This window comes from Peromyscus maniculatus, chromosome 1, assembly GCF_049852395.1.
Source record: "Peromyscus maniculatus bairdii isolate BWxNUB_F1_BW_parent chromosome 1, HU_Pman_BW_mat_3.1, whole genome shotgun sequence".
In the NCBI taxonomy this organism is placed as follows: domain Eukaryota; kingdom Metazoa; phylum Chordata; class Mammalia; order Rodentia; family Cricetidae; genus Peromyscus; species Peromyscus maniculatus.
This window is the reverse complement of record NC_134852.1, coordinates 34,991,281-35,016,156: the sequence shown is the minus strand read 5'-3', so window position 1 is coordinate 35,016,156 and position 24,876 is coordinate 34,991,281. Positions and strand designations below refer to the sequence as shown.

Below are 24,876 nucleotides of genomic sequence, written 5' to 3'. Positions count from 1 at the left end.
GGACCAGACTTGGATCTCTATGCAGAGCAGCTGGCCAGGAAGAACAAGAAACGGCATCCAGGCCATTTAGGAGAGAAACTGGTCCAATGAGTGTGTGTGTGTGTGTGTGTGTGTGTGTGTGTGTGTGTGTGTGTGAGAGAGAGAGAGAGAGAGAGAGAGAGAGAGAGAGAGAGAGAGAGAGAGAGAGAGTTGTGTTGGGGGGTGTTTGCCAGGGAGAAGCTGGGATAGTTGGAATGAAAATGACCCCACAGACTCAGACTGGCACTATTGGGAGGTGTGGCCTTGTTGGAGTAGGCGTGGCAGTTTTTGGAGGAAGTGTCCCTGGTGCAGGCTTTGCAGTCTCATATACTCCAGCCCGGCCAGTGTGTCCCAGTCTCTTCCTGCTGCCTGTGGATCCAGATATAGAACTCTCAGCTACCTCTCCAGCACCATGTCTGCCTGCATACTGCCATGCTTCCTGCCATGATGATAACAGACTACACCTCTGAACTGTAAAAGGCAAGCACTTTATCATTGAGCCATACCTCCAATACTGTGTGTGTGTGTGTGTGTGTGTGACAGTCTCAGGTGCTTCATGTTTGGAGCCCCATGCATGCCAGGCAAGCACGTTCTCATTGAGCCACATCCCCAGTATTTGGTGTATGTGTGTGTGCATGCATGCATAAATGCCTGTGTGTGTGTGTGTGTGTGTGTGTGTGTGTGTGTGTGGTCTCAGGTGCTTCATGCTTGCCTTGATCAAATTAGCTATGTATCCCAGGATGACCTGGAGTGCTCCCGATCCTCTTGCTGCCACCTTCCAAGCCACCAGGCTCAGCTCCCTAGTCCAGTTTTTTAAAGGCCTCATAGTGGTGGCGGCAGCAGCGGCGGCGGCGGCGGCAGGGTGTTAAAATGCCAGGGGACACCATGTGGTGGTGCACGCCTTTAATCCCAGCACTATGGACACAGAGGCAGGTGGATCTCTGAGTTCCAGGCCAGCCAGAGTTACATTCATAGTGAGACCCTATTTCTCAAAACAAACAAGTGAAAAACAAAACACACAGAGAAACTGCCAGGGGAAACTTTGGCCGTAGTTGTGGAAAGTACGACTGACAGGCATTTCCCAGTGTGGTCCAAGATACACATTGATGAACCCTTGGGATGCTGATATCGAACTAATTAGCAGTAACTTGGAATGTGCCTTTCTGATTCCTTGCTCAAAGTCTGTTATTAATTAAGGGGTGATTAATTCTGGGCTCCCTCTAGGATCTGCAAGAAAGGTCTGAGGGGCACTGCTCAGGGGGATCTTTAAAATGACAAAAGGGGAAAGGGTTCCTTTCTTTTGAGACAGGCTCTCACGAAATCCAAGATGGCCTCAGACAATGGCAGCTGAGGCTGACCTCGAACCCCAGTCCCACTGCTTCCAGGTCCCTAATGCTGGTATCACAGACAGGGATGGCCCTGCTCGGCAGGAGGAAAGTCTCCACAATAGCACCCTCTCCTACACACACCTCACTTTCCCAATGGCCACCATTATAGTCTTCCTTTATTGGCTGTCCTTGTATAATACAAATCTGCAAGTTTAGATACAAAAAAAATCTGGAAATAAAAGATAGAAAAGTACCCGCCAGGCACCCCTTCCTCTTCTTCTGGGACCCTTCCCCAGCGGGCACCAACATGAGGTAACTGAGCGTCTTCATCCCTCCCCCCTCCCCCTCTCCTGGGTCCCCAATCGGGCCCCACCCCGTGATTCCTCGGCCCTCCGGAAGACATGGCCCCCCGAATGGGGGAGGGGGCTGGGCAAGCACAGCATTGGCAGTGAACGCAGCGTGGGCAGAGGGGAAGCCCTTGGCTTGTGCTGTGTGTATGGGGCGGGGAGGGGATGACCGGACTTGAGGTGGGCCCAGAAGCGCCCCTAAGGGACAACCCTCCTCCATCCTGCCCAACACTGGAAGGTGGAAGAAACTGGGGAAAGTAGCTCGAACCGAGGGCATTCCGTGTCTGGGGCCAGGGAAGGGGCATCGCCAGCCTAAGTCCGGCAGTGAAACGGTTCCCTTAGCCAGGCTGGGTCCATCCCTGAATTCCATCTTGGTGCAACCTAGGCATCACAATATTGGTTCTGTAGTGGTTTGTGAGGGGTGGCGGAGAGAAGGACTTAAAGGGAGCGGTGAGGGGCGCAGCCCGGGGAGCGGCAACAGGGGAGAGGCTGGGCCTCCCCTCCCGGGTGTGGTGCACCTGGGGCTGATGGAGTGGGCGCAGGGCAACTTGGGCTACAGTTCAATCTCGAAGGTCTTCTGCAAGTCACCCGAGAAAGGGTTGGCGGGCTTCTCCACAGCGGGTTTGCCTTCTAATGCTGCCCACTGGGCCTCAAAGGGGTCCAACTCAGGGGCTGGGGCAGGCGCTGGCTCTGGGGGCCAAGGGGCCCCATTGGGGCGTGGACGGGCCTGGCCACCAGGGGCACTGGGTGCAGCAGGTGGGGGGAAGGCCCCGGCTTTTCCAAGCAGTGTGGCAGGTTGGGGCTGGAGCTGGGCAGCTGAGCAGAAGGCGTTGGCCACCATCTGTGAAGGTGTGATGCCCACCACAGGCACCCGGGGCATGGGTGGATAACCCAGGCCTGGGTAGGCGGGCACAAACGGGGGCTGCATGTGTGTGGGTGGCAGGAACACGGCCACCTGGGCAGCTGCAGTGTCAAAGGGCCCCACTGGGGCAGAAAAGGGTGGAAGGGTGGGGGCCATGGCGGCCATTGGTGGCATGGAGGCTGCTTGCTGCTGTTGCTGCTGCTGTTGCTGCTGCTGCTGCTGCTGCTGCTGCTGCTGCGCTTTAGCTACCTGGGATACTTCCTCCAACCACCGCTCAGCCTCTGAAGGTGTCCGCTTGTGCCCAGGCTGGAAGGCAGCGGCAGGGGGTACAGAGGGCTCACCCCAGGCAGAAGTCCCTGGAGGGAGGCAAGTGAAAGGTGTAGGTTGCCATGAAGAATCCCAGACTAGGAGTCAGTGAGGCCTGGGGATCAGGGCAGCCAGGTTCTACAGCAAGACCGGCTGTGAATCCCAGCTCAATCCTCACTCGCTGTCCAGATGACCTTAACTCCTAACAGGTTTGCAGTGGGGAGAACGGGCAGTTCCAAGATTCCACAGCCCCTGGTGGAAATGTCTAAACAGATCAATGCTCCAGGCCCACACACTTCACGGCCAGCACTGTCTGATGTTAAAGAGTCCAACCACCGCTTTAACTCTATAACGTCTAGCACTATTTTCAGAGGCTGAGATTCTACGACCGCACATGTCTTTCTCAGACTGTACTACCCAACGCTGGAAGATCTCACTGTCTTGTGTCTGTACTTTACTAAGGTTCTGGGGGCACATGTTTAACCATTGGGCTTCTGAGACACTCCAGAGGTTGGAGAAGCCACGGCTCTCAGGTGATCTCTTGTTCCCAAGGCTCTGAGGCGACCCCATGGTTCTAAAAGTGAGCTGGCAGCACTAAGACAACTCAGGCTTCTGGGGCAATCCACGGCTAGGTCTGTCATTCCAAAGTGACTCCTGGGTCCACGACAAGCCATGTCTTTAGGATGATTTCTACTTCTGAACTCATCCCACAGTCCCAAGGCAATATAACGGTTCCACAGTCATCCCGCGGCTCTGAGACAATGCACAGTTCTATGACTCTAACCTTGAACCATCCATTCCTGGGATTGCCAAGATGGCCCTTCACGGGCAAAGGAATGCCGGAGGGCCCCTGGAGAGTGACTGCTCCGTGGAAGGGCTGTGCTTACCTGTTGCGGCAGACGGTGGCCCTGAGGCTGGCGCTCCAGCACTGGCGAACGATGAGCTGATCTGTGTGCACAGAGCATTGATGCCATCACTGTCGCCGGTACCGGGAGGCTCCATCTCAGGCACTGTGAAGTCACCGAACAGCAGACATGGCATGAGCAAACAGGTCCTGGCCTGCTGCAACCCCACCTTTACCCTGGTATGGCCTGGCCTTCTTTTCCAGAGGTGTGTAGGTCACTAGGTGACCACGGCCACTAAAATAACTGTGCACACGGACGTGTGTGGTAAGACAGTGGTGCCACAGCAAAAGTCAGTATGTGGCATTTGATTACTGACAGTCACAGGGATCCCAAACCAGGATCTCAAGATCTAAGTGACGACAACCAGAAGAGGTGTTGAAAACTACCAACAATGTGCATTAATTCACTAGTGCATTCTGCCAGATGGACAGTCAAGTGCCTAGACCTGAAGGAACAGATGCTGGCTGCATGGATGCTCACAGGCTGGGGGTCACATCCTACTGTGGAGGTCACCCCTGCAGGCCTGGCTTAACGCACACATCATCGTGGTAGAAATTAAACCATGCCAGCAAGACCAGGACATGGTGGTCTCATAAGAGCCTTGGAGAAACAAAGGCACCGTTTAGAGAAGCCATAGACCGGCATGTGCGATGCGCAGCAGATCTCTACGCTGTCTTCAAGGGCATGAGGTGAATGTGATGCAGAGACTCAAGTGGGTTTCTAGATCAATTTCTGTAATATCTGCATGTGTTCATCCAAAAAGGCAATGCAGGGTCTGAGGATGTGGCCTCCAAGTGTGATGGAGGTTCAGATGTGTGGTGTCGCTTGAGTGTCTACATGTACTCTATAGGTGTGTGTGTGTGTGTGTGTGTGTGTGTGTGTGTGTGTGTGTGTGTGTGTGTGAGAGAGAGAGAGAGAGAGAGAGAGAGAGAGAGAGAGAGAGAGAGAGAGAGAGAGAGACTGAGACTCTGCATGTAGGAGATTTTTGAGTTTGTGAGAAGCTAAGTGTGTGGCATTTTAAACATGTAATCTGGGCATGTGACTTCTGAGTGCAGACCTCTGGTGTATGTGCGACTTCAGTGTGCAGGTGATTCCGCACACATGTAACTCTGAGTTTGTGACTTCCAGTGTCTGTGGCACTGTGTATGTCAGAACGTGAAATTTCTGTATGGATACTCACTCTCAAGTGAGTGTGCAACTGGCCGCAGGAGTGTGAGGCTCTGACTTGAGCTTGGGAGGCCTGCATCTCAACACATGCCTGACAGCCCCATGTGTGATTGATGTCAGGGTGCATGAAGCAAATGTGAGGGTGTGGCAGCCAAGGAGTGCTGCAGGACATGGAGTATGTATCATTCTCAGTATGCGCTGTCACCTGCCCTTAGCCCAGCGGAAACGAATTAACATGCTCCCATACCCATCTCCGCAGCCAGGGGAGCCGGAGTCCCACATGAGGCATGTGGAAGCAGCGGAAGTCAGACTCTGGCTTCAGGACCTCTCCACAGCCCCTCACCTGGTTCCCTGTGGCAACAGCATTGTGCTGCACCAAGTCTTTCATTTTCCTGCCCAGAGCAGACATTGCTTTCATAGACAGGATCTTGCTAGGTAGCCCATTCTGGCCTTGAAATCACGATCCTTCTTCCTTTGGAGCGCTGGAACATGGGTGTGTGCCAGCATGCCTCACTCAGATATTGCTTCTAGGTCACAACAAACAGCACCTCTTTTCTTTCCCTGGCCCAGGACAGACATTAATAATCAAATACAATGATTCCCCAGCACCCCACCTCCACTGTGCCCTTTGTTTACTACTCTACCCATTACTTGGACAGATTTTGTAATTCTCTTGACCAAATTCTGGAAGTCTCCTTTAGGCAAACACAGAATATACAGTAGCTCTCTTTTCTGCCTGGCCCAGGGAAATTTTTGCTCAATTAATCATGTAGCCTACAGTCATGCTCCAAATCGATCTCTTTGCTCAAGGCAGACATCAGGGTATCATGATGTGTGCTGTCCCTCTACTCTCTCTGACCAAGGCAGACATTGCTAATCGATCGCAATCCTCTCCTTTCCTGAGCCAGAGAGATCCTTTTATCATTCATTTAGTACATGTCATAGACATCCATCAAATGTTTGGAAAGAGCATTAAGTTATGGTGCCTTTGTCCTGGACATAAAGGACATCTATGTTGCCTCTTTTCTTTCCCTTGCCCATGGTAGACTTACCTGCCGGAAGCAGGCATGTGTGCCTCCTTGCCTTTTCCCAGAGTAACAGCAGGAACTATTAACTGATCATGACTGTACTACATATCTAGAGCAGACACCCTTTTCCCATAGCAGACACGACTTATCAATCATGATTTGTGCTAGCTCGCTTCTGTTCCTTGCTCATGGCAGACATTGTTAATGACCATATGTTCCACATGTTTAACCTTTGCCCCTGGCAGACAGTGCTAATCGATCACACTGTATACCATCTCTCCTCTATCCCTTGCCCCCCGACAGACGGTGCTGATTCTGATGTTCCATCCTCCTGATCCCAGGGCTCACCTGTGCCCTTCACCTGGAAGTCGGTACGGCGCTGCAGTGTCGACGGCAGCTCATTCAACCGCAGGCTCAGTTGACGTTTGAAGGGGGAGTTCTTCTGGCTGAGTGCTGGGAACCCACGAAAGGATCCCTGGCGAACCAGCTGCTCCAGAGGTGCATGGCGCCGGGGAATGGCAGCAGCAGTGGTGCCTGCGGCCACTGGGGTGCCTGCCTCCCCCTTCTCACCAGGGGATGTGGTAGCTGGTGTCGGGGACACATGCCCAGGCTGGGCAGGGCCAGGAGCCACCGCGGGAGCAGCGGCTGCCTCTGCTAAAGACACGAGAGGCAGTTTGTTAGTGACCTCACTTACGGCATTGGAAACCAGGCCCAACAGGCCTCGTGTTTATAGTGCTGGGGATGGAACCCAGGGTGCTGTGCACAGTAGCCAACAGTATGCTAAGCTACACTCCAGCCCCTCACTGGAGGATTCTAGGCAGGGGCTCTACCACTGAGCCACACCCCAGCCCCTCACTGGGGGATTCTAGGCAGGGGCTCTACCACTGAGCCACACCCCCAGCCCCTCACTGGGGGATTCTAGGCAGGGGCTCTACCACTGAGCCACACCCCAGCCTCTCACTGGGGGATTCTAGGCAGGGGCTCTACCACTGAGCCACACCCCCAGCCCCTCACTGGAGGATTCTAGGCAGGGGCTCTACCACTGAGCTACAATCCAGCCCCACCTGGTCCCCTACCTTGTCACCCCACACATCCTGTTCCCAAGACTCTGAAAAGTTCATGATTCCCACCCAAGCTAAGATCACTTCCTCAGGAAGCCACTGGGAAATTGTCCTCCAGCCTGACCCTCCATCTCTGTAGCTTCCTGTCCCTGCTCTGTCTTCCTCAGCTGCTCTCATCCCCCATGGGCCCTCTCTCCTTTCCTGATCATTTACGTTTACTTGATACATGAACAGCTGTGAGACATTGCCCCAGGAGCCTTGTCAATGTTAACTCATCCATTTCACACAACCGCTCACATGGTCAAGATTATCGCCACTTTACAGATATGAAAACTGAGTTGATGAAGTCACAGGGCTCTGTAACTTCCTGTGGTCTTTCTCTGCCTTCCCCCCCACTGTATCTCCCACTATTCTGCCCTCCCTACATGCTTCTTTCTCCAGTTGTACCAGTGATTCTAGACTTGATTTGGCTCACATCCTTTCAGAACCCTCCCAATTTGTTTTAACCCCTCAGCCTGGGTTCCCCCCACCCTGGGACAGCCCCCCCCACTTCGAGGAAACTTTGGACTCTACATTTCAAAAGGCAGGCTCGTCAAGAGCAGGTCCCTTTCCTCTGCCACACACACACTGCCCGCCTTCAATCAGAGCCTCACCACAGCTGCAGCTTGAGTACCCCAGTTACTCTGGGGCGGGGGGGGGGGGGTATTGCTTAGGGCTGCTTCTCCCGTCTCCCGGGACACGCTGGAAACAGGAAGCCACCTCTCCCCCCATCTCACTGCTGTGTTACTTCAAGAAGTCCCCTGCCCTCTCTGTGTTCCAGAGTTCCTCCCCCAGACCTCCCTGCAAGGTCAGTTAAGCCATCCATGAGTTCAGTGCTGACAAGCAGCTTTGTGTGTGAGGGGCTCTGCTGCCAGGCTAAGTGAGCTGAGTGGGAAAGGCGGTGCCTCAGGCTGGGAGAGGCTCAGCCAGGCAGACCTCACCGTAAACTCCCCTCTGGCTGTGCAAGCAGCGAAGTGCTTTCCACGGTGCAGAGTCCCTGGAAATCAGAACGGCCTTTGCACACAGTTCCCTTCGTAAACTCAGAAGCTGCACCAGGCACTTCACCTGACAACAATTTCACACCTTTTTAAAAAGTTCTCTTTTGAATCTTTATTTTTATTTTATGCGTATGGGTTGTTTTACCTGCGAGTGTCTGCGCACATGTGTGCAGTACTCTCGGAGGCCAGAAGAGGGTGTTGGGTCCCTTGGGACTGGAGTTATATATAGATGGTTGTGAGTTAATGTGTGTGTGTGTCGGGGGGTTAGTGGGTGGGGGAGTGTGTGGGTGTGTGGGTGTGTGTGTATCACCTGGCTGGCCTGAAACTCACTATGCAGATCAGGCTGGCCTCAAACTCACAGAGATTCTGTCTGCCTCTGAGTGATGGTGTTAAAGGCAAGTGCCACCATGCCAACTGCTTTACTGAAGCCCTGATTTGGGTGACCGAATGTGCTGTGGTGAGCTCTGCTCAGGTTGGTACCTGTAGAATGCTGTCTCACGAATTCTTAAAATTGAGATTTGCTCTGCAAACGTAATCAACCTTTGCTGATGGTACCCTGTCTTGAAAACCACAACTCCTCTGCAGGGACCCCTAGCTGCTCTCCCTGGCCCTGTACCGTCCCTCCCCAATGCACACAGCACCCACCTTTCTTCTTGTCCCCAGCCTCGCGCTCCGCGGGCCGGCCGCCACCCGACAGGCGGAAGGAGCCCTCTCGGGCGAAGCTGGTGCGGCTGGCGTCAAAGGCAGCCGTGACTCCACACTCCTTCTCCCGTCGCTGCTTCCTTTCCAGGCAGGCGGCAAATGCACAACCCACAGCGTGGCTCAGCCTCTCACCCTGCAGGAGAGGTGGCCTGGTTAGAAAGGTCACACCAGGCTGGACGTCTGCAGCCAGGGGATGCCAGCGGATTCCCTTTGTCTCTCTTAGACCTGAGTGCTTATCTGCCAACCAGATGAGCAAAGCGTAGAGCCGGGATGCAGTGGTTACAGGCTAGGACTGCATGTAACTTCAGAACTTCAAAAGCTGAGGCAGGAGGATCTGGAATTTGGAAGCCAGTTTGGGCTACAGTGAGATCCTACATCCTCACTCCCTCAACAAGAAGTTAGTAATAGTAGTTCTGGTTACTCGGGAGGCTGAGACAGGGCAATCACTTGAGCCGGGAAAATCAGGACCAGCCCGGGCAGCATAGAGAGCCCTGCTCAAAAAATTAAGACATGCTGGGCATGGTGGCACAGTCATTTAATCCCTGCACTCAGGAAGCAGAGACCAGCAGATCTCTGGGAGTTCAAAGCCAGCCTGGTCTAGACAGTGAGTTCCAGGACAGTTTGGGCTACATAGTGAGGCCCTGCCTCAAGGAAAAAGGAAAAAAAAAAAAAAAAAAAAAAAAAAAGAAAGAAAGAAAGAAAAGAAAAGAAAAAAAGAATCAATTGTGGAGGCTGGTGAGATGGCTCAGCAGGTGGACATGTTTCCTGTCAAGCGTGACAATCTCTGTGAGTTCGAGGCCTGGTCTATAAAGTGAATTCCAGGACAGCCAGGGCTACACCGAGAAACCCTGTCTTAAAAAACAAACAGCCGGGAGGTGGTGGCACATGCCTTTAATCCCAACACTCGGGAGGTAGAGGCAGGCGGATCTCTGTGAGTTCGAGGCCAGCCTGGTCTACAGAGTGAGTTCCAGGAAAGGCTCAAAGCTACACAGAGAAACCCTGTCTTGAAAAAACAAAAACAAACAAACAAACAAACGGAAAGAAACAAAAAGAAGGTAGAAAGTGATGAGAAAAGATCTCCCATGCTGACCTCTGGCCTCTACAAGCATATCCACACACACAAATAAATATAACCACAGAGGCACAAGGTACCTACGCTGGAAACACAAAACACTTCAAAAAAGAAACTAAAGACTGCCTAATAGGCAGAAAGATATCCTGTGTCCCTAGACTGGAAGCTAATACAGGAAGACAACAATGTTCCCCAGAGGGAGCTCAGTTAATGAAATCTCTGTGAAACCCAGTGGTGTCTGCAGAAATGGAAAAGCTGATTCTGAAATTAACATGGAATTCTGAGGGATCCAGACCGCCCAAGCCAACCTTGAACATAAATTAATCTGCCAGGAGTGGTGTATGCCTTTAATTCCAGCATTTGGGAGGCAGAGGAAGGTGGATCTCTGTGAGTTTGAGGCCAGCCTGGGCTACACAATGAGACCCTGTTTAAACAAACAAACAAAGACAACAAAAAAACAAACCAAGCAAACAAAACCCCCAAAGCAAACTAATCTATTGGGGGGGGGGACCTAGGTAGCCCAGAGTGACCTAGAGGTCACTATATAGCTCAGGGGGATGGGCTTCGAACCATGCCCAGATTCACTGTACACTTCAAACTGGCCAATTTTACATGTTTCACTTCAAAATTTTTAAAAAGTTAAACCGAAGAAATACTAAGAGTTCCATTATTGCTATTTAAAATCTGCTTTATGCCTGAAATCCCAGCACTTGTTCAAGGTTATCTTCGGCTATATAGGAAATTTGAGGCCAGCCTGGGCTACAAGAGACTCTCTTTGAAAGTCAAAGCAAGTCTGGGGAAGATGACCCGGTCACACTGGTGCAGCGACAGACGCTGAGGACCTGAGTTTGAATCACTAGGCACCCACGTAAAAGGCCAGGCATGGCTCCGTGTAACCTATAACCCCGACCCTGAGGGAGAGACCTGAGGTGGGTTCTGAGAACTTCCAGCCTAGCCAAACTGCCAAGCTTCCGGTTCAGTGAGAGACCCCCGTCTCAAGGCAACAAGGAAGAGAACAGAGTAATGTTATCAAACTTGAAGGTCACACACGACCTGTGCCCAGATAAGGTCTGTCTGTCTGTCCTCAAAAGCCAACTGAAGGAGCCAAGTTAAGTGACAAGCAGAAAAAAATGCATTCTGTGTGGCCACATCAGGAGGAAGGGACTGGGGGACCATGTTGAAAACTGGGCTGTGTATGATCACAGCGACCCTCGGAGAAGCCACGGTGGCTATCCCCAGAGTGGAGACATCACCGTGCCCAACATCCCACACACAGCCAGGTGGCTGGACACTGAATCCACACCACCAACCACGGGCAAGCACAGTTTCCAAAAATAGCCAAGCTAATTTCTCACCCCATGTGCTCTTCCAAAACTTCTCAGTCCCTCAACAGAAGTGGAGGCTATGTCCACACCGCCCACCACCCCCACCTCCATCCTTAACCTGGAAAGACCTCTGTGGCTCACTGAACACACACAGTCCCTTGGGGCCAGGCGAGGTGATGTCAAAACCGTGTCCAAAATGGCCACACAACTTCAGTCACTTCTCCTCGCTCACATTTGCTTGAGACGCACTTTAGAGCCTTCAGTCTATCCATGCTGGAAAGATTTATGGAGGGGTGCTCTGATAGTTTTGGGGTGGGGGGCTGACCTAGCCGGTCTCCTAACGTAACAGCCCCAGACACTACCTATGAGGTGTAATGAAATGAGAGGCCCTGAGTCAGGACGCCCCAGCTAGGCCTCCCTCAAATTTTTAAAGACTCTAGAGAGAGGGCCAGCAAGATGGCTCAGTGGGTGAGAGCACTTGGCATGAAGGTCGATGACCTGAGTTCAGTCCCCAGGACCCACATGGTAGGAGAGAACCGACTTCTGGAAGTTCTGGAAGTTGTCCTCTGATGGTCACATGCACTGTGGTCCACGTGTACTTGGCACGGCACGCACACACACACCACAAAGTAAATAATTAAAAAAAAGTAAGTGTAATTATAAGCTACAGAATTTCAGAGCAATTTGTTACAAAGTCAAGCAGATAACTGTTAAAACCATTACATTCTCCTCCCACCACACACAAGGAATAAAACAATATAGTGCAATTTTTTAGCATTGTTTGTGTGTGTGTGTGTGTGTGTGTGTGTGTGTGTGTGTGTGTGTGTATAGGTCATAGGGAGTTGGTTTTCTACTTCCACCATGTGGGTCCTGGGGGTTGAACTCAGGGAGTCAGGCTTAGCAGCAATCACCTTTACCCACCACGCCATCCCTCAAGTCCCAAATAAATCTTAATTTTTTTTTTTTGGTGGTTTGTTTGTGTTTTGGTTTTTTTTTGTTTGTTTGTTTGTTTTTGGTATGTGGTCTCTCTATGTAGTTCTGGATGGCCTGGAATTCAATCCAGGCTGGCCTTGAACTCACAGAGATCCACTTGTCTCTTACCAGCAAGGGCAGTGATTAAAGGTGGGTACTACCACGCCCAGACTACTTTTAAAAGAGGCATTTTATTTTTATGTGTATGATAGTTTTGCCTGTGTCTATGGAAGTGCACTGTGTGCATGCCTGGAGTCCACAGAGGCTAAAAGAGGGTACCAGATGCCCTGGAACTGGAGTTGTGGATGGTCATAAACTGCTGTGTAGGTGATAGGAATGAAATCCTGGCCCTGTGCAAGAGCAACAAGTGCTCTTAATTCCTGAGCCATCTCCCCAGACCCCCAAAATATCTTTAAAAATAAATAAATAATTCCGAAAAAAGAAAAGAACCACAAACAAAGTATACTGAGGCTGAAGGAATCCTGGAAACGATCAAGACATTGAGAAGGTCCCAAGGGAGCCTCCTGGGGCAGAAAACTATCTTGACTACAGTGTGCCTGACGCATAAGCAAAATTTTGTGGAACTGCTGAGCTTGAGGGTGAATGCCTTCTGTAATCCTGACATTTAAGAGACAGAGACAGAAGATCAAAACTTTGAGGCCAAGGGCTGGATAACTCAGTGGTTAAGAGTGCTTGCTGCTCTTGCTGAGGATCTGGGTTCTTTTCCTAGCCCCTGTATCAGGCAGCTCACAACTGTCTGAGACTCCAGTTCCAGGAATCTGATGCCCTCTTCTGGCCCCTATAGGTATCTGCAATGCACATGATACACACACATACAATCAGGAGTGCACACACACAATAATAGTAAAACTGATAAGTGTGTGATGATAACCAATGTTTTCCTTGGTGCTTGGTATGCATGAACTAACCCACTCATATCTCAGACTCCTCAACATTAGAGACTATGCACATCCCCCCCCCACACCCCCCAAGACAGAGTTTCTCTGTGTAGCCCTGGCTGTCCTAGAACTTGCTTTGTGGATCAGGCTGGCCTTGAACTAACAGAGATCCGCCTGCCTCTGCCTCCCGAGTGCTGGGATTAAAGGCGTGTGCCACCACAACCCAGCTGTTTTGTCTTTTAAGACAGGGTTTCACTGTGTAGTTTTGGATAACCTAGAGCTCACTAAGTAGACCCCAGGCTGGCCGCAAACTCATAGAGAGACACCTGCCTCAGCCTCCAGAGTGCTGGGATTCAAGGCACCACCATAACCTGCACACACTTCCTTCTTGAGATGAGAGGCTCAGGTACAAAGAGGCCCAGCACTTGTGCCCAGGGCATGCAGAGTGAGGGAGAGAACTCACGGAGTCCTTGAGTGCCAGGAAGCAGTGGCAGATCCAGCGGCGTGTGGTGCCATCACGACATATGTAGGAGAAAGCCTTGTCCAGGTTTCGGTCAGGAGCGCAGAAGGAGACCTTCTCAATGGTCTGGTCTACAAGAAGGTCCTAGGAAGGGTTGAGGAGGCAGGCAGTGTAAACCATCTCTCCTGCGTGCATGGGTGACATGATCTCATCCTGAATCAAAGGTTGCTTTGATTTTGTCATGGAGACAGCCATGGGCCAGCCTGTCCCAGGATCATGATTCAGCCTGTCAGATCCATCTGAGATGGAGGAGACAGCCTAGAGGCACAGTCAGGCTATTAGGAGAAAGACTCCACTCCAGGGCCTGCAGGAGCCAGGAAGTACCATTTAACCCAGACTCCAGCAGGGCTTTCTGGAGGCAGAATTAATTAGGCAAGAAGGCAGGGAACAGCATTCAGGCAAAGGAACTGCCCGTGCAAAGGTGACTCTCAACACCCCCAGCATGTCCTGGGCACCTCCAGGCTAGCGTCAGGGGAGGCAAAGGGGAGCCAGGTGATAGATCAATGGCCCAGCTGTTGGCCTAGCATGGACCATGGACAAGGACCTGCTTCTAGAATCCTCACTCCCCTATCTCAGAAAACGTCCCAGATCCTGGATCCTGGGGATCTTGTCTAAACACAAAATATGGCTGGGCTATGCTCAGGTGGTAGAGCACTTGCCTAACACAGGAGAAACCCTAGGCCGCATCCCCAGCACAGCGGGGACCAGGCATGGTGATGAATGCCTGCCATCCCAGCATTCGGGAGGTACAGGCAAGAGGCCCAGAAGTTCAAGACCATCTTTGGCAAAAGAGTGAGTTTGAAGCCAGCCAGGGTTATGCCAGACCCTGTCTCAATTAAAATAAAAACCAAAGCCATGTTGGTATGCCAAGTTTTTATTTATTTATTTTTTAATGTTTTTTTTCTTTTCAGCATGAAGCTCAGGCTGGCCTTGGATTTGTAATCCTCCTGCCTCAATTTCCCTAATGCTAGAATCACATACCTGCACCACCACACCCCAGCTCCTGGCCGAAGTGTTTTTGGTGGTCCCCCACTTTTTCCACTGTGGGGGAGGGGGGAGCATGTGTGTGCACATGGAGAGCCAGGGCTGAGATTGGTAATCATCCTCAGCCACCCTTCCATCTTAATCATTGAGGCAGGGTCTCTTCATCAAACCCAGAGCTCACTGATACGGCTAGTCTTGCTAGCCTGCTTGCTCTGGAGATTTTCTGAGATTGGATTTACAGGTGGGACACTAGCACTCACATCCTCACGCCTCCACGGCAAGTGCTTTAACTACTGTACAATCCTTCCAGCCCCATTTTACAGCTCATGCACACAGACTTCCTGATTTGATGATAGATAGGGTCTATTACCAGCCCTATTTTTTTTTTTTTTTTTTTTAAGAAGAGGCAACGGGAGCCCAGTGGGGGTTAAATCTTGTGCCCAGGGTTCCTCAGTTGGTGCGGGGGTGGCTGGGGTTGGTGCCGAGGTGGCTGCCCCAGTTCGTGCACTCACCCACCCCCTCTCCATACCAGCTCTCAAATAACCACAGCCCTCGTTCCCGAATTAGCACTGCAGTCAGCCAGGCTGATGCAGGCACACATGGCGGAGTCTAGAAGGCCCCCTGGGCAGGAGTACCCCAGGGCAGGTGGAAAGCCTTCCTCCGCCCCAATACAGACCTCCTACCTTGGTCTTGTCATCCACCACTCGGAGCCCATCAGCTGACACCCACAGCACAGACTTCACAGACTTCCGGCCCATCTGGGGTGAGGGCAGGGAACAGAGAGGCCTGGTCAGGATTACCTCTTCCGGCTGCTCTCGCCTCCTCCCTGGATCCAGCCCCTCACTCACCGCCTTCAACTTCTTCACGGCATCTTCACAAACATGCATCCCCCGGGACTCCTCTACCTCCACGTGGCCCAGGTACTTGGGTGGGGGGAAGGGAAGAAATGAAATAAACACAGTAATCAATCATTCTCAGCATCACTGCACATCTTCACATTCAGGGCCACAGTTCTCAGCTCATCGGGTGTATTCATTCATTCTGCACCTCCAGGCCATAAGGTAGGAACCACATTCCTAGCCCAGACACACAGCTGAGAAAAACATACAGCAGATTTGTGTCCGGCCTCTGTTGCTGGGCCGTCACACGGCACTCTCGGCCTTCTGAGGGCCAGCGTGCTTCTGTGTGCCTGAGGACATGATGGAGGTCACAAGGCTGCTCTACCTACCCTGACATCAGTTCAACAGAGCACAGGTCAGTGCTGGAAATGTAGCTCAGTGGTGGGCTGCTTGCCTAGCACGCACAAGGACATTGGTTTTTGTTTTTGTTTGTTTTGTTTTTTCAAGACAGAATTTCTCATGTAGCCCTGGTTGTCCTGGAACTCACTCTGTAGACCAGGCTGGCCTCAGATACCCAACTGCCTCTGCCTCCTCAGTGCTAGGATTCAAGGCATGTGCCACGGGCAGATCTCCGAATTGGAGGCCAGCCTGGTTTACAGAGTGAATTCCAGGACAGCCAGAGCTATACAGAGAAACCCTGTCTCGTGTTTAAAAAATAAAAAGGCATATGCCATCATGCCTGGCTAAGGCATTTGGTTTAATCCCTAATGTGCACACGTGAAAACACACACACACACACACACACACTCACATCAGTGCCCACCCTTCTTCCTACAATGTCAAATGGAAATCAGGGTTCCCTGTAGATGCAGTGACTATCCCCAGAATCTCCAGTGAGACTAAACTTGATTGCTCAGAGTTGCAATTTTAAGTTTTTGGTTGTGTCCTCATACCTCCCACCTCCTCATGCTGGAGATGGAATCCAAGGCCTTCCATATGCTAGATAAGCACTCTACCACCAAACCACGCCCCCCCCAGGTCCTCATTGGGGGATTCTAGGCAGAGGCTCTACCACTGAGCCACACCCCCAGCCCCTCACTGGGGGATTCTAGGCAGGGGCTCTACCACTGAGCCACACCCTCAGCCCCTCCCTGGGGGATTCTAGGCAGGGGCTCTACCATTGAACCACACCCCCACCCCTCACTGGGGGATTCTAGGCAGGGGCTCTACCACTTAGGAACACCCCAGCTCCTCACTGGGGGATTCTAGGCAGGGGCTCTACCACTGAGCCACACCCCAGCCCCTCACTGGGGGATTCTAGGCAGGGGCTCTACTACTGAGCCACACCCCAGCCCCTCACTGGGGGATTCTAGGCAGGGGCTCTACCACTGAGCCACACCCCCAGCCCCTCACTGGGGTATTCTAGGCAGGGGCTCTACCACTGAGCCACGCCCCCAGCCCCTCACTGGGGAGTTCTAGGCAGGAGCTCTACCACTGAGCCACACCCCCAGCCCCTCACTGGAGGATTCTAGGCAGGGGCTCTACCACTGAGCCACACCCCAGCCCCTTACTGGGGGATTCTAGGCAGGGGCTCTACCACTAAGCCACGCCCCCAGCCCCTCCCTGGGGAGTTCTAGGCAAGTATCTCCTGCTAAGCCATGCCCCAGCCCTGCAGTACAAAGGTGGTAAGTATGGTTTCATTTAACAGATGCCCCCTTACTAACTGACATTCTTTCTCCACTTTCCCAGCACTTCCTGTGCCTGCCACATGAACCTCTCACATTTTGGGTTCATTTCTAGGGAAGAGAAAATCAGGCTGTAGACCTAGCCTTAGTCTCCCAGATGAGAAGGGAGAAGGGCTGAATCCCACAGCTCAGGCCAGAATCCAATCATCTCCCTGGAGAGTGGAATATGTCTTAAACCAGAATGCCCAGAACAAGAAAAGCGCCTTGCAAATGTTGCCAGCTTTTTGTGACCTTCTAGTGCATGTTATCTGTGAGCCCCTGAGGAACTGGGTGACAACTCACTAACCTGCAGAATTATCCCCCAGGTAATAACTGGTGTAAGACAGAATGCGTTAGGAATGCTGTCAGTGCAGGGGAGGTAGGAGTATCTTGAGTCCAGGCCAGCTTGAGCTACAGCGTAAGTTCAAGGCCAGCTTGAGCAACTTAATGAGTCAGAGCCTGAAAATGAAAAAGGAGGGTTGTGGAGCGTGTGTGTTTGTGTGTGTGTGTGTGTGTGTGTGTGTGTGTATACAGCTCAGTGGCTAGAGTCTTGCCTGTAAGCAGGGCCTTATGGGAAGTCTGGAAGTCACAGCATAACACACAGCTCATAACACACAGCCCCACAGTGCAGATCTCACAGCAATGAGCTTTTGATAATTTTTGCCCAGTGCCCCAGGGTCATCAAGCACACAACAGGCACAAAACAAGTGACCTAGTCTACCACCCACCCTGTGTACTCACCCTCACAGGGAAGCTGCACGTGCCCTTGCGCACCGCATCCTCGTCTGCCTGCCACTGGTGTGGGCGCGATGCCTCAGGCACATAGGCTGGCTTTCTCCGCCGCAGACTCTGCCGTAACTTGTTCATGGTGCCCGCCCCGTCTAGTGACACAGGACAGGAGTATGGGTCAAAGATGGGGGTAAGAGGTATGGCAAGGAGGCTACAGTCAAGGGCTTGCTAGATGAGCAGGTGTGGGGGAGCAGCTCTGCTTGGTGCATATTGGTTATGTAGAGGATTCCAGAGTTGGACATTCAGAGCTTTGGGGACACGCGGCAAGGGACATGGAGGTCTGGGTGGGTGGGAAAGCAGGTCATGGGCTTTGGGGGTTCTGAGGTTTGGGGTATCATGGGAAAGAACCACAGAGAGCCAAGGAATGAGAGGTCAGGACACTGGAGTTTGAGGACTAGGGGTCATAATGTCAAGGGTGTTGAGGATATGAGGGCCAGTGGAGAAGGTAATCAGAGGTAAGAACACGTAGCTAGGTAAACGTAGCTAGCACTTGGCTAGCACGTAAGGTCAGAAGTTCAACTCCAAGTTCAAGGGTAAAAAGAGACACAGAGGCAAGGAAAGAGGGCGAGGGAGGAAGATCGAGGAGAGAGAGAACAAGAAAGTGAGAATATGAGAGAGAGAGAGAGAGAGAGAGAGAGAGAGAGAGAGAGAGAGAGAGAGAGAGAGAGAGAGAGAGAGAGAATGTAACGTGTACAGGTCTCTGACAACTGGGTGCAGATTAAGCGGGGCCCCAGGGGTGGTGTGTGCTCGTAACAGTCCGAGGGAGTGTGTGTCTGCGAGGCAGGCTGTAGACAGAATCCTCAGATGAATGATTGTTGGTGTGTCTTTGTGTGCTGCCTGTGAGGGTCTCCGCATCCCCAAGAGTGGCTTGTGATCTGTGAACACGAGTCTCTGGAGATTTCTGCTGAAGGGCATGCATGTCCGAGTGCCCACACGTGTGCACTGGTGCATGCTATGTGTCTCTGTATAGTTACTGTCTATGAGAGCTTGGATTTTCTGTGCATGTTGCTCTGGCTGGATTGTTGGCCCTGAAGGGGTGTATCCATGACTGTTTTCCACAGAGCAATGTTTCTATGAGAGGATATGACTATTGTCATTTACAGATGTTGCCTCTGAGAGTATGAGTCCAAGAGGGAGCTGTTAATAAGACTGTATGTCGGGGGCTTTTGGTGAGGATGTTGACGCTTTTATTTGCTTTCTCAGTTAGGCCACTCCAGCTGTGTCTGCTGGATGTTGTGAGAGCGCATTTGATGTTCCGCCGTCTACTTCTTCCATCTGCTGCTCGGTATTTATTGTTTTACTTTTGCTTGCTATATATTTAATAAGTTCACTCATTCAAAACCCAAAGCAGGGCTATCCCACGTCATTCTCCGGGCTGACAGTATGTTTGCCAATGATGTGTGTAGCTGGATTGAGACCATGGCCATCAGAGTGATTTCTGACTGAGTGGCTGTTGTCTGAGAGTACTGAGTACTGTTTGTGAGAGTGTGAGCAAAAGCGTAGCGCTTTTGGGGTTCACAGGTGCTGTTGGTGAGGCTGTCGGTCTACAGAAGTGGAGCTGTCAGAGCTGAAGTCATAGCAGAGCTGATCGCTAACGTGTAGGGAGCCCTGTGTTCCATCTCCAGCACTGCGTAAACCAGGCATGGTGGCGCATGCCTTCAGTTCACTTGAGAGTAATGGAGGCAGAGGTCATGGTAACATAGTGAGTTCAAAGCCAGCCTGAGATAAAGGAGACACTGCTGTCTGGATCTGTGGGTCTGCGCATACTAGGTGGGGACTGTCAACATGTATCTCCTCCTCATCATCATCATCTTTCAGTGCATCCCTGGCTGGCCTAGAAGTTGCTGTGTAGACCAGGCTGACAACAAACTCAGAGAGTTCTGCCTACCTCTGCCTCCTGGTGTTGGGATTATAGGCAAACACCAACATCTTACAGCTTTAGAGATGGGTCTCATGTAGCCCATGTTGGGCTCAAGCTTGCTAGGTAGCTGAAGTTGGACTTGAACTCCTGATCCTCATGCCTCAGCCTCCCAAGTGCTGGGATTAGAGGCCCTCATGTGTTTCTAAGAATGGGTGTATAGTGAGTGAATGCCGGTGGTTGCCTGTGTGTATCTGGGAGGGTCTGTAGATATGTGCATATGAACACATGTGTCTGTGTGTTAGTGTGAATAAGTAGCTACTTAAGGGATCTGGAAGTGTGCTTGTTGCTGCATTTTGACAAGCATGTGGAGATCATCCATGTATGTAGCTTGAACTATAAATCTATGGGTGTGTGAGGGTCTGAGTGTGTATGCCTGCAAGAGTTTAATCTGTACATAATCACTGCGTGTAAGAAGATGTTGGTGTCTGTAGGTGAAAGTTTAGGATCTGTGTCTGTGACTGTGGGGGCTTTGATGGTCACTGAGTAAGCAATGAAGCCTATGTGACAGTGGTTGGCAGCTCTTCCGGTCACACTAGTCACAACCATGATCCATGTACGATACAAACTCTGTCCTTCGTTAAGCTGGTCACTCACCTGACTCCGTCCTGAAGGTTTCAGGGGGCCCCGAGGCCCCACAGGGGGCTGGGGACGAATGCTGATCAGGTCTCCTGGGTCCACCCTGCTCAAGGGAGTGAGGAGATGAGAAGTTTGTTGAGGGGGATTCAGTGCCCTACTCAACCCCCACCTTGGACCTTAGCCAACCCCCTCCATCTCAGGCTCCCTAGGAAAAACCCTGGTAGTCATAGCAACTGTTACTAGGGAGACCAGCCACCTGGTTCTAAGGGCCCAGGAAGGAGTAGGTGTGTTGGGGGACACTGATGGGTCCCTCTATACCCACGGGGATGATGTGAAGTGAGTGGCTGTGCCCTCTAGTGTCATGTCCAGGATTATACACAAACAGCCACTCACACCTGGCAGCCAACAGTTTTCTCAGCCATTTGGTCACAGCTCAGCATACTTTATGACACAGACATCATAACAGCCATACACCTCAGGTCCTATGACACAACAGTCACTAGCATCTGGCCACATGTTTGTGTTCACCGGCACGCACAGCTCTACTACGGCCATTTGTCCACATGCATGTGTGTCTCAGCCCACAGAGGCACCCGCTCATACCAACAACTGATACTGTCCACGCCTTTTCTTAGCTATGTACAATGAGCTGGGCCAGGCACACGCATAAGGTTGATACATGTCATCCTCATGACAGTTGTGTCTCCTGAGGCACACACCCCAGGTAGAAACACAGATCGGTCACCCATACAGTGACACAATCACATCCGCACACACTCCCACGCCTACAGGCACTGAGGCACACTGGCCTTCCCAAGTCCGGTTCTCCCCGCTCGTCACCCCAGTCACACCCAGCTGTAGCTGCAGAAGGCCATTCAGCCTCAAACAGTACCAGTTACATCAACACACCTTTTGGTTCCACACTTTCACAGAGCCACACGTGACGAGTGACATGCCCACATTTGGTCATCACAGCCACGGCATACTCCTCTATGGCGACCACTGTCATGTATAAACCACTCTCTACACAGCCGCACATTGCAGATACTGATAGCCACAGCCCGAGCATTACAGACACAGCATGCAATCAGCCAAAGGTCCAGGGGCCCAAGGATGGCTGCCCTCTGACAGCACAGTTGTGGATGGTGTCACTCTGCATCAGTGCCGATGGTGCCCAGCCATCTGTCATGTTGGTGTCCCATACACAGCAGTACCATGTTACCCTATCACAGAGAAACAGTCTCCATGAGGATTCAAGTCACGTAGACAAGAATGTGGCCACATATAATCAATCACTACCCTATGTGGACAGATACACAAAGTCACAGCCCCACTAATATCAAAGTCTCACACACAGAAGCTTAAAACACCTTCCAGGGGACCCAGGTTCAAACTCCAACACCCCACATGGTAGCTCATACCTGTCTGTAACTCCAAGATCTGACACCCTCACACAGACAGACATGCAGTCAAAACACCAATGCACATAAAATAAAAATAAATAAATTCTTTTAAAAAAAAGCCAGGCAGTGGTCGCACATGCCTGTAATCCCAGCACTTGGGAGGCAGAGCCAGGTGAATCTCTGTGAGTTCCAGGCCAGCCTGGTCTATAGAGTGAGATCCAGGACAGGCACCAAAACTACACACAGAGAAAAGCTGTCTCAAAAAACCAAAAAAACCAAAACAAAACAACAACAACAAAAAAAACCAATTAGGTGTACACATAAATGGAATGACCTAGTCATAGCATTTATAGCTGGCTTTCCATGGAAAACATGGTCCTGGACACAGCATATACAGTCACTTCATCACCAAATCACATAGATACACACATACGCACACACACTTTCACAGTCTAGGACACCAGCACAGAGTCACCCAGGGTCACAGACAACTGGGTCATACACACACAGGCACACACACAAACAGGCGCACGCGCACACGCGCACACACACACACACACAGGCACACACAGGCACACACACACACACACACACACACACACACACACGCACACAGCCAGTCACCTCCATACTCCCAGAGCACACAGGCAACATCCACAGCTTGAGTCCCATACAACTAACCTTCCGTAACAGACAAGAGTTTCAGATCTTCACAACTCAGATCACATATAGGTGCCTGTCGTACATACTCAGTATCACACAGCTAGGTGGAGAGCCATTTACACAGCCCCAGTCACGTAGACAGACATGGCTAGGAACACACAGCCGCCGTCATACACACTGCCATCCCACAGACCCAGTCACACAGGCACAATATGACTTCAAATACAATGGCACTCACACACCCGGAGGTGCACTGCACAGTGTCACTCACATATACAAAATCAGTTAGACATAAGCACAGCCTTGTGCCACATATGGCCACAGTCACAATTCTACTTACACACTGTCACAACTCCACCCACCTCTTCAGTCAGACACACACACAAGTCCAAACCCAACACAGATGTTGACACATACCAAGACGCACGCATGCGTGTACACACACGCACACACACACACATGCATACACAGGGTCACAAAAGACATGACCACAGATACAACCTCCCAACCACGCATCCATCTAAACACAATCTAAAAAGTAGAGGAGCCTGCACAGTGAGCAGCTGTCATTCACATCCACAGTCACACAAACACTGGGGTCACACACACACCACCACAGACACCACCACATCCAACCACAAGCATGCAGATAGACAACGTAGGATTCCTTATCCTTGCCAGCTGCAAGGCAAGCACACACACAGTCACACAAACACCAGGTCACACTTCTAGCCACCTCCCCAACCCTTGCACCCTCCCCACCCCATACCACACACAAAGCCGCTGGTCACCACAGAGGCTGCAGACAGGTTTCCACCGGGTCTCTGGGGAGCCGCCCCCAGCCCAGGCTGAATTCTGGAGTCTGGGGGGTTAGGTCTGGCAAGAGAAAGCTGAGCATTGTCTCCGGGTGGGGCCTCTCTTAGACAGCTGAGCAGCCCTAGGGACAAAGGGGGTGGCCTAGGAGACCAATGTCTTGAGACCCCTGACTAAGCATGGGGTGGAGGTGGGGGTAGGGGAATGCCTGAAATTCTCCTTATTTTATTCATGCTAGGGTGGAGTTCCAGACACAGGGACCTTGTTTTGAGAAGGGGATTTGCCTGGGACACCGCCCAAGGGCTGAGGGGAGGGGGGGCAGGCTGGAACCAGGACCCCTGGGAGTAGACAGTACTTGGATGAACCCCCACCCCCCTCAGCCTTGGCCTTGGCAGCTCTATCCAGGGACCTCATCTTCAAGACCTCAGTCAGGGGTTGTTATGCTCGACGATCCCCTCTGGCAGGGAAGAGTACGGATTTTGTCTGGAATCGGCTCAGTTAAGGCCTTAGCTTGATAAAAAGGAACTGTGTCCCGGACCCTGAACACCAAACCTTGCCCAGGGAGTTATACCTAGAATTTATGTAGCCCTGTCCTTGATTTGGGGGGGGGGGGGGAGAATCTGTATCCCAGGATCCTTATTTCCAGGGCCTTCGCAGAGATGGCCTGCGCTGGAGACCCCAGTCTGGCAGGTTTGGGATTGCCAGGAGCCTGTTCCCAGACCCCCACCCAGGACCACCCTCTCCAGCCTTGGCATCTCCTTTCCATCCGGGCGCTGCTGCCGCCTCCCACCCTCCGCCACATCAGCAGCGGCGCCGCCCCCGGCCCGAGCCCCCCTCGCCCGCCCTTCTCACGCTGGCCGCCGCGCTGCGGGACATCCAGGGCCCGGGCGCCCCCGCCTCCCGCGGCCCCGGCTGGGCCCGGCTTCCCGAGTGCTGCTGCTGCTGTGGCGGCGGCGGCTCGGTCTGACGCGGGCCGGGCCCGGGGCCGGCGGCTGGTGCGGGATGCAAGCGCGCGAGCCAGCTCGGCTCCCCGGAGGATTCCGTTCCGGGGGCGGGGGAGCATCCCTCTCTCGGCGCCCCGCCCCTGCCCCGCCCATTGGCCCGCCGCCTGCTGTATATGCAAGAGAGACCCCGCCTTCCCGCGGACCACGCCCCCGCGCAAATACTACCCCGTCTCCTCCCATGCAGAGGCCCGCCCCGCCCCGCCCCGCCCCTTGGCCTGGCCTTGCGGGAACCCGCTCGCATCCCTGGTGGACTGCCTCTCTGGTTCAGGCATAGGTTCTGTTTCCTTCCGTAACCCCTGACCTCAGATCCCCTGTGGTTCTGCTTCTGAAGAATTGCTTTAGGAGGCGCCCTGACGTCCTCAAATCTTGCTTAACCCCACGGTTCTCCCAGCCCGGCGGGGGCGGGCAGAAGCGGTGACGAGGCACTTTTTGCAGGCCAGGCGAGGGGAGGGGGAAGGAATAGACCCCGGCATCCTGGAGGGAGATCACGCTGGCTTGCGGAGAGAAGGCATTGGGCTAGGACCAGGTCCTAGTTCTGGACTCTGCTGCACCCCCACTCCGGTCTTGTGGGTTTGGCAAAGCAGCTGGTAGGGGCATTAGGGCCCATTAGC

At 52.4% G+C, this 24,876-nt stretch overlaps 1 protein-coding gene across 5 annotated transcripts; it reads right to left on the bottom strand.

The window, feature by feature from the left end:
• Positions 1-1,504: 1,504 nt before the first annotated feature.
• Numbl (NUMB like endocytic adaptor protein) lies at positions 1,505-24,301 on the bottom strand. Of its 5 annotated transcripts, none has more exons than XM_006995833.4 (10): positions 24,114-24,301; positions 20,401-20,485; positions 17,838-17,977; positions 15,382-15,456; positions 15,217-15,291; positions 13,493-13,633; positions 8,705-8,894; positions 6,310-6,615; positions 3,749-3,871; positions 1,505-2,911 (listed from the first exon to the last, which is right to left on the bottom strand). In XM_006995833.4, exons 1-10 carry the CDS (start codon positions 24,135-24,137, stop codon positions 2,247-2,249), a joined length of 1,824 nt encoding a protein of 607 aa, XP_006995895.1. In that variant the 5' UTR covers positions 24,138-24,301; the 3' UTR covers positions 1,505-2,246. The 5 variants fall into 5 exon arrangements, with proteins under 5 accessions (XP_006995895.1, XP_042129025.1, XP_076430725.1 ...); XM_042273091.2 differs by lacking the exon at positions 24,114-24,301 and adding an exon at positions 23,218-23,356; XM_076574610.1 differs by lacking the exon at positions 24,114-24,301 and adding an exon at positions 20,701-20,887.
• Positions 24,302-24,876: the final 575 nt, after the last annotated feature.